General features: G+C 38.7%; 1 protein-coding gene across 5 annotated transcripts in view; it reads left to right on the top strand.

The window, feature by feature from the left end:
• The window catches only part of DIP2C (disco interacting protein 2 homolog C), a 316217-nt gene that overhangs the window by 286553 nt on the left and 15931 nt on the right, over positions 1 to 13733 (top strand). For all 5 annotated transcript variants that reach the window (XM_040546127.1, XM_040546128.1, XM_040546125.1 and 2 more), the window contains one exon: positions 54 to 115. In XM_040546127.1, coding sequence (XP_040402061.1) covers positions 54 to 115 — 62 coding nt within the window. The remainder of the gene's footprint in view (positions 1 to 53; positions 116 to 13733) is intronic.

Genomic DNA, 13733 nt, shown 5'->3' with positions numbered 1-13733 from the left:
TCTTTTCTCCTCCCAGCCTTCAAGCTCTGATTAACTGATGTTGTTGTTTACAGGGAACATCTGGACCGGATCCAACCACAGTCTATGTTGATATGAGGGCACTGAGGCATGACAGGTCGGAACCACCTTTTTCTTCTATAACAAACACACTTAAGAGTTTCTAGCAAAAAAAAGTCAGCACACCTCACCCTGAAAGCCTTTGTAATCCTCATAAATAATTTGTGATAACTCCTACCTGCAAGCAGAAGTAGTTATTTTTATTAGTTGGTTAATTAAATAATGTTACTATTGATAAACCTGAAGCATCAGGCATAGCAAGTCTGTTCACTAACAAGATTCCCAGCTTTTCAGGGTTTTTGTGACACTTGTTTCTGGTGGGACAGCCTAGCCAGTCCCTAAGGAATGGAGTCCTGTTGGGCCTGTTGGCTTCACAGAGGTGTTTGTCCTTGTTGGACAAGGCCAGCGAGGAGACCATGGGGAGATTTTGCTGTAATTCTTAATGCTGTAAGACTGTGAAGGATTATCGATTTTTGGCCATTGTGAGCAACCACATTCTTTGACACTGGATGTTTTCTAGTTTTACATTTAATGTTAAATAGTCATATAACAAGTGACAACTAAAATTTACATGTAGTGTTTGTAAGGAGATATATGAAATCTTCTGGATGGAAGGAAATTGTAATTTAATGTGTAATTTTAGAAAGTACCCATGCACACATTTCAGTTTTCCAATACAGTAGTCAAAATGCTAGCAGGTAGTCTCTTTGTAAAATTTTCTTTTAACAAAACAGTTTTCTGTTAACTCTGGAAGAGATGAACATTTAGTTGACAGCGTTCACCACTGCTGGTGTCATAAAAAATCATTATCCAAATGGGGCTTCTTATTCTTTTTTGGTCTTTTTTCCCCTCTCGTTCATAAAAGCTTAACAACAGAGAATTTGTTCACCTTAGGCAAATATTGACTTTAGCTATATCAAAGTGATTGGGTCAGTTTGCAGGATACCAACCTCGAGGTAGTGCTGGCCTCTGCCCACATCACCCCCTGCATTTCCCAGTACTTCATAAATGCTAGTCATAACAGGTTCATATTTTTGGACAACACATAAATTCTAAAATGAGCATGACCTTCAGTCTATTACGTATATGTAGTTTGGACCTGCTCAGCAACTATTTCTTATATTTTGCTCTGTCGCAGTGCGGGGCTGAAGAGGAACAGGGATTTGTCCTGCACGTGCAGAGACATCTAGCTCAGAGCCGCCTGCCTAGACCCCATTTAGTGAAGAGGCAAATGGGAAGTTTTAGGATGTGATTTACCTGTTCTCATGTAAGTTTTCAGCTTAAGGAAACATTAAATGGACTCAAAATTGTGTGCTTCTTTCCATTAACTATAAAGGGAACATAGAATAGTTAAGTCAAATACAAATATAGGCGTCTTCTTACAGGACACGGAGTGTGGCAGGTGGAAGGAAGGAGCTGTAAGATACTTGACACTCTCACCATTTCTCTCTTCCTTTTACACACTATATTACCAACAGTAATACTCACGTTTCATCAGTCCTCTACTATACTGCTGCCTGCATAACCCGGCCTCAGAAAACTTGAACTACCTGGCCCAGCAACTATGGTACTGTGTAGACATGCTCATACTCAGCCCAGGGAAAAAAGGTCCTGACATTATCATTACAGGAGCCTATCATCTCTGCAGTGCTCCGAAGAAAGGGGATTTACTTGAGAAGTTGAATGATTTATTTTGTAAAAAAAAGGGGTGAGGAGTGGAGCAATTTTTTCGCTAAGAGCAGAACAAACACTGAGCAGGATAAATCTCCTCCAGTCTAAAGCAGTCTCCTAGGCTCCTTCTGCAGTCAATAAAAAAGGACACAAAACGCTGGTGTAACACAGCTGTCTCAGACATGCATCAGCATGGGATGAATTGCAGTTAAGGTACCATTCTTTCTTTATTGATGAGGAAGGAAACTTAAACAACTAACTTAAACCAAATGTTTATTTTTTAATAGAAGCATTAAGGTGAGACTTATTTGCCCATAGTGTTTAAACTAACATCATAGCTCTAACATGGTTGAAGTTAAGTTGAACACAATGTAAGCGTATATCTGTAAGCATCATTCAAGTGCAGGAGAAAGAGCTAGTTATATCTATAGAGGGGAGAGAATGAAGCAAATATAAATAGCTTTAAATTAATTTTTCTGAGAGAAGTAAATTTATGTAATATTTACTGGAAGTAAAATATATAGAAACATATTTATAAAGACAAATGAATATTTACATTTTTATAATAATAGTTATAAATAATAAAATTATATTTGTAAATCTTTATATAAGGAAAATAAGATCATGCTTCATAAAAGCTGTATATGGCATGGGTTTACTATTTCCTTGCCTTACCATGTCATTGAGAAGCAGGCATCATTATCAAGACCAGACTTTGCAGTGTGTTAATTTATATTTAGTGACTAGTTCTACAGAACATGAAAGATGATCTTTGGAGTTGCCTTCTCACATTGTGGTAATGTAGATTTTAATTTGATGGATTAAAGCTGTGCCTCATTTACTCAATCCTGTGGAATTTAGAATTAGATCCATGGGTCATAAATTAGGGGACAAAACAACTTTATTTGGCACAGTCTCTTCACACTTGCTGTTTCTAACCATTTTAGTGGAACTGAATGTCACTATCACTTAGCAGCAACTGAAAGATTGTTTCATGTAGCTGTGAAAGTGTACAGTAACAACCGACTGCATCTTCACAGGTCAGCCAGTCTCCCAACAATATGGAAAAATTACACTGTACACTTAATGTGAGGGATTTCACTAGAACAGGCTGCCCAGGAAGGTTGTGGAGTCTCCTTCTCTGGAGATATTCAAGGCCCGTCTGGATGCCCACCTGGGCAACCTGCTCTAGGGAACCTGCTTTGGCAGGGGGGTTGGACCCGATGATCTCTGGAGGTCCCTTCCAACCCCTACAATTCCGTGATTCTGTTTTTGTTTTGTTTTGTTTTGTTTTTGTATTTTATATTTTGTAGGATATTCTCCAGAATTTGAAAAAGACTGAACATCATTCTTTTGTTTTTTTCTTGGCATAATAATGCTTTCTAGTTACTGCAAAAAGTAGCTTTGACAGTTTATCAAAATATCATTGTTTGATAACAGTTTAGATCAAAATACCTGTGCCGTGTATGATCTAGACTGAGATCTAGAGCTGCTTGGTCAACCAGACTAGACATTTCCTTCCAGCTTGCACTGGATTCTGATGGTTTATTTCTTGGGCTAGGTTAGATGTTCTCAAACATCTTTTGAATCTGCCTGTGTGTGTGTGTTTTAGCCCTCAGTCCACAGGTTTAGCTGCTGGATTCCTAGAGCTCTAGCCATATTACTGCCAGATCAGGGAAGTGCCTGGGACTGGGCTCACATGGAGATTCAGGAAGCTGATGCCAAGGGGTGCAACCACTCAGTCATTAGCAGGCATCGGTTGTGGTACTAGAAAAAGCATTGAATTGCCTAACAGTGATCATCCAGTGGAATTTTAGGTGCTACAGCTACTCCATCAGGCCTTGCCTGCTGTATCTGGTAGCACTAATCAGATGGCCCAAGCACCAGATGGCATTAGACAGCTCTGTCTGGGAAACTGAGTAACGTCCTAACAGCAAGAGTATCCCACTCCAGTTTGCTCTTGGGGGTAATGCATCAATACCATTCTATTGGTCATCCCACCAATTTTCTAAAAATCAGTGTCCCCAGAAGGTGATGTCAGAAAGAGTGAGAAGTAAAGACAGACTTGTCCCACCTATGCCACTTAATAAAAAAATAATAATAATAATGAAAAAAAAAAAAGAGAGGACACCTAGCAGGTGATGTATATGTCCCTGCACTATTAGAGAGGTTAACTCGCATCCAAAAGCAAAATAGGTGGATTAATGCTTCACTGTGCATGAGCTGGCCTCTTGGCAGGCTGCGCTGGCCCAATGACTTCCTCACTGTGCCTCCCAGGTCATGTAAACATGCACATGTGTGTGCAACAAAACTCCAGGCATCAGCACCCTGTCATGCCATTGACTGCAATTCTCTGCCAATGCTTCTGGGAAAACAACTTTATATTAAAAAATAAAAATAAAAAAGAGAGAGAAATAGAACGAATATATTCTTTTCACATTTGTCTGAAATCCCCCGGTTTTCAGATCCTTCCATCATCATTTTGGACCAGTCATGTTTTCCTCAGAAAGCTTTTCAGGTGGTTAAACACAAGATACCTAAATACGCTAAAAGCCGAGAAGTGCTTGGAAGAAGAGACGGAGATCCCTTTCTCATTGTACCAGAATACCACATATTGAAAGATGTACACTTTCTCATATTTCCATGCTTTTATGGCAGGAAAGATGTACATTTCAAGCCCAAGCATCCCTTTTTTCAAGGATGATGTAAAACAATATCTACACACGTGTGTAAGGTTAAAAATGTACAAGATAATCAATTTTAACAGCAAGTTATATCTTAGTAGAAAAATAATTTAATTGGCAAAACTGGCCACTTCATCAAACTGAGACTTGTGTGTTCCAAAATAAATGTTCCTTTCACATAGACAGGGAAAAAGTATTTTTAAATGCTCTTAGGACGTCAGATTTTCAAAAGTTTCAGTATAGTTGCATATATTCTAAAAGATACTTATCATTAAATCGTTCAAAACTGTTTTCAAAATGTTACTGATTTAACCTGCTAGTGTAAATTTTGAAATTGCCATAAATTTGAAACTCAGTTGGTATGAATAATAAATACAGCATCATGAAAAATGTTGAAATCAGATATTTTGACTGCTTTGAAATTTTCCTCAAATTTTAATATAGGAAATTCATTTTTTTCCTGCATTTCTGTACCTTTTGTATTTAAAATGTTGTATAGAAGTTTTCCGCAGAAATTAGTGGGCTGAAGGATCATCCAGTGATGCCTGAAGGAGATTGTTGATCTTCTAAAACTGAAACTTCTTGCAGCCACTGCAAAGATAAACATCGCCTTGCATCCTGATATTCTTTCCTGTAGCAAAACCTTATCAACACAGAAGACAAAATTATGAAAATAATTGTGAAAGACCTACTTTGAAATCAGAGTTTGTTTTAAAAGGATAAAAATGAAAAAAACAAATTCAGTTCAATCTGTGTCTACCCCCAAAAGCAGGCAAAGATGTCCCTAGTTTTCTTGTTCAGTAGCTGATAGTGACAATTTGTGAGCTCTGATAGAGTGGAGGCTAAGACTTCTAGTGGGGAGAGAGCCACTGATCGAGTTGTGTATGTATTTATAATGATTTCAGTATTATAATTTAACATGCATTTGGACAGCTTGCTCTGATTTTGGCTACAAGTTGCATTTAGGCTGATTATTGGATTGTATCCACATCTTGTACCAAAAATGGGCAAGAATGAAGACTTTGTCAGTGTTAATAAACACTATTCTCATTTATTTTTTTTATGCTATCTCTATTTTCATAAATGCAGGCATCCTTACCACTCAAATCCTTCTGATCCTGTCTTTAAATTCCAGTATTCCCTTTAGTGAAACAATAGTTGCATTAAATGATCATTCAGATTATTCTAATTTCATCAAGTTAAGTCTGGCTGCTTTTTTTCAGTGCAGTAAGAAGAATTGAATTATTAAACCCTTTTGTGGTTTACTCCATTCCCCTTTGAGCTGCATGTAATGGTGAGCTGCTTGGATAGTTTCATGGTCACAGACACGGTGAGACAGCTGGCGCCAAACGGGGAGTCAAATCCAGCTGTGGGATGTGGCCAGGTAGAGGCAGTGGGATATATGTTGGTTCAAGTTACTCGTTTTTTATTCTGGCAGGTACTCATGATGTCGCATGTGGTATCCAAAGCCTTTCACTGAAATATTCCCATTCCATCATTAAAACAAATTATTTTAGTCTGATTTTCCACTGTATTTATTAAACAAGCAGTTGGCAGGTCTGTAAGAATAGGTCTCTTGTCTTCTTATGGGGTCACAGACATCTTTTGGGAATTATGTAAATTAGTGAATCTTTTCAAAATAAAAAATAAATGATCCCTGTATTACTTAAGTCATTAGCAGACTTATGTCTTAGGAAGGTATTTATATGCTGTGCTATATCTGATTTTTCATTGTGGTCTTCTGGGGTGTTCAAAGAGCTCTGAACGTCTGTCAGCTTTGCTGGGAGACATTGTTCCCCTGAGAATGGTGATTTCTGAGGATGGAAATTCTGAGTCTCGTTCCCCAAGGAAATAAAAGAACAGTGGTAGTGTTTCAAAGATATGTGAAAACAGTTACTTAGGATTTATTATTATAGATTGCTTATACACTGAGCCCAGTCTCAAATACAGGCTCTGTCAAAGGAAATCAGTTAAGGCTTTGGCTTCATTTTAATGTATTCCAGCAGTTCAGACTTCATGCAGGAAAAGAAAAATAGCCTTTTATCCTGGCTGTCAATTGTTTATCATTCTGCACTCTATTTTATTGAAACTTTCATGTTGTGTATACATTGTTTTGAGTAATACCAAGCAACAAAACCACAGGAGCTTTTTTCTAATTCTCAAGCACTTCTTTTCCATCTACCTTGAAAAATACCCTTATTATAGGGTTACCAGACAAAAGAACTACTTAGCTAAATTATCTAAGCTACAGCCACAGCCGTGCTCTGTAGCACAGTCACAGCATGGAGGAGAACTGTTTTATGGTCACGTAGCAGAGAAAAGAGACTGGGGGGAAATATGTCAGAAAGAGACATGCTAATGGCAAGTGACAATAAAATAGTTACCTTTGTGAAGCATTAATTGATTAATCATACTTGAAAGCAATTTACCAATGGCAACAGAAAAGAAACTTCAAAAATTGTTCCCTAACGCTCTGGGGAGCAGTGCCTTTCCCAGCTCCTGTAATGGGTTACCGCGTACAGAATCGATTTGCAGGTTACAGAAAATCCCAGTCCTCAATTATTGACTCTGTGTGAGATCTGAAGGGGTAATACGGATCTATTACTGTCCCTTTTGACACTTCACCACCTTTTGCCTTACGTTGCGATTCAGTAGGCACCGTGTGTAGAGTGTGTTGAGGTTTGAAGTGCTGGATACCTGGGGAACTGTTCAAAACACCGACCTGGTAAATCACTGGCCTCAGAAAAGCATCAGTGCTTTTAAGCAATAAGCTCTTTTATGAATTGTGTCGTGTCAAGTGCCACCTCCAGCAGTGCCATTCCAGTCATCCTGAGCTTCAGGGATCTTCTGGTACAGGTAGCTTTATTTCCAAGTGTCACACATTACCTATGACTTTTTTTTAAGATTGTCTGTTGCTGTAGCTTTTTTTTTCTCTCTCTTTTTTCTTCCTATTATCATAGAAACAAATTGTCATGGAAAAATGAAAAGTCTTTCACCCCTGTAAAGTCAGTAGAAGAGTTTCATTCTCCATTGAGAGGAGGAAGGGTTGAGGTATTTAAAATAAAGCTTAAGTCCCTCTAAGTTTTAAGTAGGCTAAGTTGTGATGCAGTTTGATTTTGAGGATTCTTTGTAGAAGTGTATGGCTTTTAGGCATTCTGCCCATTGACTTGTAGAATCTCATTAGTCAGTTTAAGCTGTCTGTCATGGTACTGGCAAAACCTTCCTTGTTCTTCACGTATTTACTCAGGAGAAAATCCAGCCTTGGCTTTTTAGCGGCATTATATTTTTGTTTCTGTCTCAAAAATCCTGTTGGCACTATTTCTGATCTCTGAGAAACAGATCTCCCAGAAAGAAAAGTTCATTCTGGATGATGAGTTTAATAGCAAAACTTCAACTTTTGGCTTAGAGGAAAAGTCCTGGTGTGTCTGACCTGGAGGAAGGGTCCTCTCTTGCAGTTGCTGCCTGCACCAGGGGATGAACCAAGAGCCTTGCTCAGCCACTGTGCGGCTGACTAGGCTGATTTGGAAATCAGCTGATAACCTGGGTAACTAAACTGTCTAGAACATTGAGGGATTGCACTGTTTATATAAGAGGATCCAGAGTTATAACAAAAATTGTAAATATGCCTATCTTAAGAGCTTTGAAAGATGTCTTATGTTTCCAGGCATAAATCGTCTTCAGTTGTAGGGCGGGAGAAAGGGACAAACATCCATTAACTTTCAGATGGGAAGCCACCCTCATTGTCCCAGTCAGGTAGAATTATGAGGCTCAACTAGGGAGATGGGAGTCCTACAAAGCAATTTCTGTGCTCCCTAAGAACAGGCCCTTGAGGTATTTGCTCCCTTGAGTCTATTTTTAATTTTATAGTCTTTTTCAAGGGAAGAGAATATTATCAATTTAGTGGAATAGGACAATAAGATTTGACTCTAGTGGTGTTTTTTTGAAAGAGGATGTGGTTTAGAATACCTTAACTATAAATGGAGAAATTCCAGTTATATTTCCATGGAGGGGCTGGGAGATACTGTAATGTGTACCAAGACAAAGACAAAGAGAAGACAAAAAGCCTTAGCTTTCGAGGAAAGTAGGTGTACTGCACCTGAACATTTACATAATTGTTTGCAAGTGCCATTTGCATGTCATTTTTCAAACATTAACAATAAAAGTAGATGAAAAATGTTCAATTTTTGTTTTTACAAACCATTTTTGAATTTTCCAATAACATTCCAGTTTATTAAACCAACACTTTTATTCCTGAAGAATATCTGATGCTATCTAAAAAAAGGGATTGCCCATTTCAGCATATACTGACCTTCTCTTGGTGTTCCAGGTCCGTTTCAGTCTTGGAGGCTGGGAATTGATATAACAAGGTGGCAGGTTACCTTTCTGAGGAGTATTTGTTAAAAATTCTTCCACTTCCTTTCCTAAAAGCCATACTTCTCTCTTTCTTTCTCTTGGAATTTGCCATGAGTCTAGCCATACACTTAGAGGAAAGTCTTCCCAAAAAAATGGAATTTTCATTCTTCCGTTTTCTTTGAAGATAACATGTATTTTGTATTTGATTTTTACAGACAGTGTATTCTGAAGCATATTTTGCTTTGTTTTCCTCATTGTGGTATATGCAGGAAGTTCTGGCTGAATATGAGAGGGCACTTCTTCACAGGGAGGGTGACAGGGCTCTGGAACGGGTTGCCCAGAGAGGTTGTGGAGTCGCCTTCTCTGGAGATATTCAAAACCTGCCTGGATGCCATCCTGTGCAATGCTCTAGGTGATCCTGCTCAGCAGGGGGATGGACTAGATGATCTTCAGAGGTCCCATCCAACCTCAGCCATTCTGTGATTCTGTGATCTGACGGACCACTAAACAGTGATTCTTTAAAACTGCCAAAAGTCATTGACCTAGAGTACATTTACGGCTTCGGCAGTAGAGGAAAAAGTGCTGCTTTCCCATACTTCAGCCTTAGAGTGCATTTCACAACAGAAACAACTGTTTTGGAAGGAAAAATACTTAATGAATACATGTAAAATTTGGAGCAAGCCTTTCAAATTCTGCAGACCTAGCTGCGGTACGCTGTAAGAGATGTGTATGAGAGATGTACGTAAGAGATGTAGCTCCCTAAGTGCCTTCCATCCATGTTTTCTTTCTCCCCTTCTCTTGCCAGCCTTTGCAGGAGGACAGACAGGGCTTTTGCTCTCCCACGCACTGACAGTTATTTGCCATGAATACCACAGCAGTGGGTGCCGTGCTGGTGGTTACCCCTGGGAATTGGGCTCTGTCACCTTTGTGACCCACTCCAGCTTTGCTAGCCTCAGGCACTCATTTGGCTCCTGTTGTCAGCAGAGTCTGTGGCTGTATGAATGCTGAACGACTCAGGTGTGGGAAGGAGAGCTCAGAAAAACAGTAAAAGTGTCCTATATTTGTATAAGGATCCCTCCCTAACTTTGTTAGAGATGCAATGTCCTTTCAAATGGCTGTATTCAATAGCTCTTAATATACTGCTTCAAGCCTCGCATATCCTCCTGAAGATTTTATATCCTAGAAGCATCTGTTTGCAGATGATGAGCTTATTTATGTGAAGAGTCTTATGCAGCTCAGCCAGGGTTCCCAGTGAGCCTCCTCTAGGAAGGATGGTCCCTCTCCAGTGACTTCAGGTGTACGTGGCACTGCAGTCCATTGCACTACTGCCTTTTCTTCAGACTGTTCATCTGTGGTTTTAATTCCACTAAACAAGTGTCTCCACGTGTTGAACTTCATGCACTGGAAACGTCTCTGGTGGTAGGTAAGGAGAGGGAACTTTCTGCACGTTCTTCCCCAAAAATGCAGGGTGCCCACTCCATGAGTCAGCTGGTGGTGTGAATCCTGAAGCTTGTAGCAAGAGAAGGAGCCTTATAGGGGGGACTTGATTTTAGAAATTTCACCTTTCAAAATACTGTGTGAATGTAGGATATAAACATTGCATCGGGGAAGCTAAAATTGTTTCCATCATTTGTTAACAATAAATAGGGTAATTCTATTCCTTGAAAAAATTTTAATGTCACAGATTTTTTAGAATGAAAGTTTTCTGTTCGTGTGGAGTCTCTTTTTCCCAGTTAGAACTGAGAAGACAAAAGATTACAAAATAGGAAAAGCACATTGTATCAAACGGAGTCATCAGCTCCCAATTGTGATTATGAAAAGTGCTGTAAAAACAATTAGCAATAAACACTGTGTCCTGGGAGGTTTGTAATCTAAATAAAAAGATAAAAGCTGAGAGCAGCATTATACATGTTTTTGCAGATATGAACCTGAAGCACAGAGAAATGCGATGCTGTGCCTGCTGGGGCACGACAGGTGTGAGATAGCGCCAGGGGGCAGATGGGGCTCTCCAGTCCCAGTCCACTGCACTGACTTTAAATGGTTGTACATTACGCTTTGCACAATCTGTGAAGTTAAACAAATTAAATGTAATGCCCGTATAATAAAATCTGAACATTTTTCAGTACTTAAAATCTGAAAACAGACATAAATATGGAATTTATTTTTACACATTTCCATAGCCATTTATGATAAAACTACTCCTTTTTTTTAACTGAAGTTGTTGATTAAAGAATTAACAGGATTAAAATATGTCCTAGACAGACAGAAGATTTAATGGTTGTTCATCTTGTTGGATTAAGTTTGCCTAAACCCAAAAACTCCCTTTTTCACTCTCAGTTGTCTTTTATCTGTTATCTGAAGTTGTCATGCAATGAGAAGAAAACTGCTTTGAGGAAACCAGGATGATGCAGGGAAAGTTTTCTTCATTATCTAGGTTTTCCCTTCAGCCAAAGTGTTCAGCAGTGCCATCTTCCTACTTTTCTGATCTGGCTATTTGAACAGGGTATTTCATCTTGAAAGGCAGAGCTTATCTTCTTCTTTGATCGATATTTTCATTTTAGGGTAGAATGAGCTCATTGACATGTAAATTCTGGAATAGTTTATTTACAAATATTTTATTGTTTGTGTAAAGAGAAGATGCACTGAAAGCCTTGAGTGTCAAAGACTTCTTTTAGGTAGTGGTATGTGTCTGAAAGGTGTTGATGATGGCATTAATACAGGGCCATTTAAATCACGGCTGGGTTATGAGATATAGCTACACTAAAGTGCATGCCCTCTGAAATTAAATGTCTTAAAACCAGGTTTTGGTTAAAGTTTCCGATGAAATAAGAGTTTTTTTTTCCATCAGGAAAGACCATTTTGTTGAAATTAGAAAAGTCAGTTTTTACAGATCTTTTACAGCTTAAGAAAAAAAAAGGTAAAATTTTCAAAATGGCCAAAATATCTTCCTTTAATTTTTGAATTTTTGCTCATGATGATTGTTAAAACATTTTTAGTTTGGAGGCTTAATTAACTTAAAAGACAAATACTGAAACTAAACTCAAGTAACCTCTTTTTTTTGGCCTGCAGCATTTTTTTCAGATTAAGTTTACAACTTCACTTCATATTTCTCCTCTTTGTTCCAGTTCAGTATACAGAATTTTTCAAAACATCAGTTTCTTGCATGATAAGAAAATATCCACTTTTTCCCCACAACCTCAATTTCTAACATAAGATGACAATCAGCAAGAAATCTTAAGGAATAAGGCTGGAATGAAACCAAGGAGCCCATCAGCTGTGTCTTCCTGCCACAGAAAGGCTGTGGCCAAGGAAAGGGCCTAGGAGACAAATATCAATATTTTTATATATTCAGTGTATTTTCAATATGTGTTAGGCTGTACTTACATCATATCGTATCTGGTTTCCTTTAGTTTTTGTTGCGCAAGTTTTTCAAGCATGACAACGTTCGAAGTCAGCTACTGAAAAAAAGTAAAATACTAGCAGAATAGGTAATATTAAGGAAACCAAAGAGCTGGACTGCCAAGCTGGCATGACTGCAAGGCAGCATGGTGTGAGAACAGACCACTCAAGATAGGAAGAAGAAGACAAATTAAGGGTTGGTAGGCTAAACAGGGAGATGAGAGCTGGCAGTGATGGAAGATGCCGTTAGAGGTTGGCTAACAGCAGAAGATGTTGGCACGCTGGCAAGGAGGTGGAAGGCAGTTGCCATGCCTCGGCCTGCGGGAATGGCTCTAAAGGAAAGGTAGAAGTTGAAGGTGTGGGGTTTTGCCAAGTATTAGTTTAGAAGGCAACCTCTGTAGCTGAAATATTTAACAAGAAAAGTGGAAAAATCTTTTGAAGTGTATGTGGGGAGCTAGTTAGAAATACCAAGAGGAAGATAGAAAAAGTTCATGCCAAACAGGGCAGTAAAAAGGTTCCTGACTATGAAATACATTCAGCTGAGAAGTAAACTCTGAAGGGAAGTGGAAGAAACCCTATCATTCAAAATATTGTAACCGGAGTAGACAAAGCATTCGAAAGTGCACTGCAGGGAACAGTCTTTTTTTGGCAGGGAGCGAGACTTGGATGACCTAATAGTTTCTTTCCATCTCTATTAGAATCACAGAGCCCGAAGTCTCTCTCAGTGCAGTAACACAGCCCTGTTTGAAGGTTTTCCCAGTTTTGGCATCGTAATGTTGGTTACTACCACGCTGCGCTCTCCAGACTCCTGATTAGCAAAGCACTCTTTAATAGCTCTGCTGACAAACTCGTTGATTAAAGAGAATACCAATAAGCTGTGGAACACATTTTGGAGAGTTTTTGTCACCAGATAGAAAACAAAATTTGTGGCTTTATGTAAATAGTTAGGCAGAAAGACATTGTTACTGTATTTCTGTATCCCCTTCATTACACGATTATTACAGTGCCAGTTGGTTATAGCTTGCCAGTTTTCATTCTGAAGTCAGATTTCAGTCCTATTTTTCTATAGTAAGAGTGGAGGAGATGAAATCCATCCAATATATTAAATTGAACAAGAAAAAATGTAAGCACATATTAATGCTATAGCTGCCTTTCATATTAAATCCCATTAGCCAGGCTTTGAAACATAAGAAGCTTTCTCAACTGCACATCACCAGTTATAGATTTTTATTTTTTTAAAAAAGACTAATTCTTAGGAACCAGAGAAAAAAAATTAATAATTACACTCTCTCATACCCTACTACATAAATACTGTAGATTCATTATGCATCATCATTGCTTATAGCTTTGTAACAGTCCAATGATTCTTAAACATCTTCTGCCTCTCCTCCCCAGCGAGACATTTTGGTGGGAGAGAAAGCCCATGTTTTCTCTGCATTTGGTCACTCATTTATGTTTTCCCTCTCAGCTTGGCTGCAAACCACCAGAAGGTGCAAAACTAGCTTTCACGCCCAAGGGCAGCATTTTCATCCCATCCACTTGATTTTCGGGCTCTTTGCCCAGGCTGAC

This window comes from Cygnus olor, chromosome 2 (genome assembly GCF_009769625.2).
Source record: "Cygnus olor isolate bCygOlo1 chromosome 2, bCygOlo1.pri.v2, whole genome shotgun sequence".
In the NCBI taxonomy this organism is placed as follows: domain Eukaryota; kingdom Metazoa; phylum Chordata; class Aves; order Anseriformes; family Anatidae; genus Cygnus; species Cygnus olor.
Note: the sequence above shows the minus strand (reverse complement) of the source record. Positions and strands in the feature narration are given on the sequence as shown.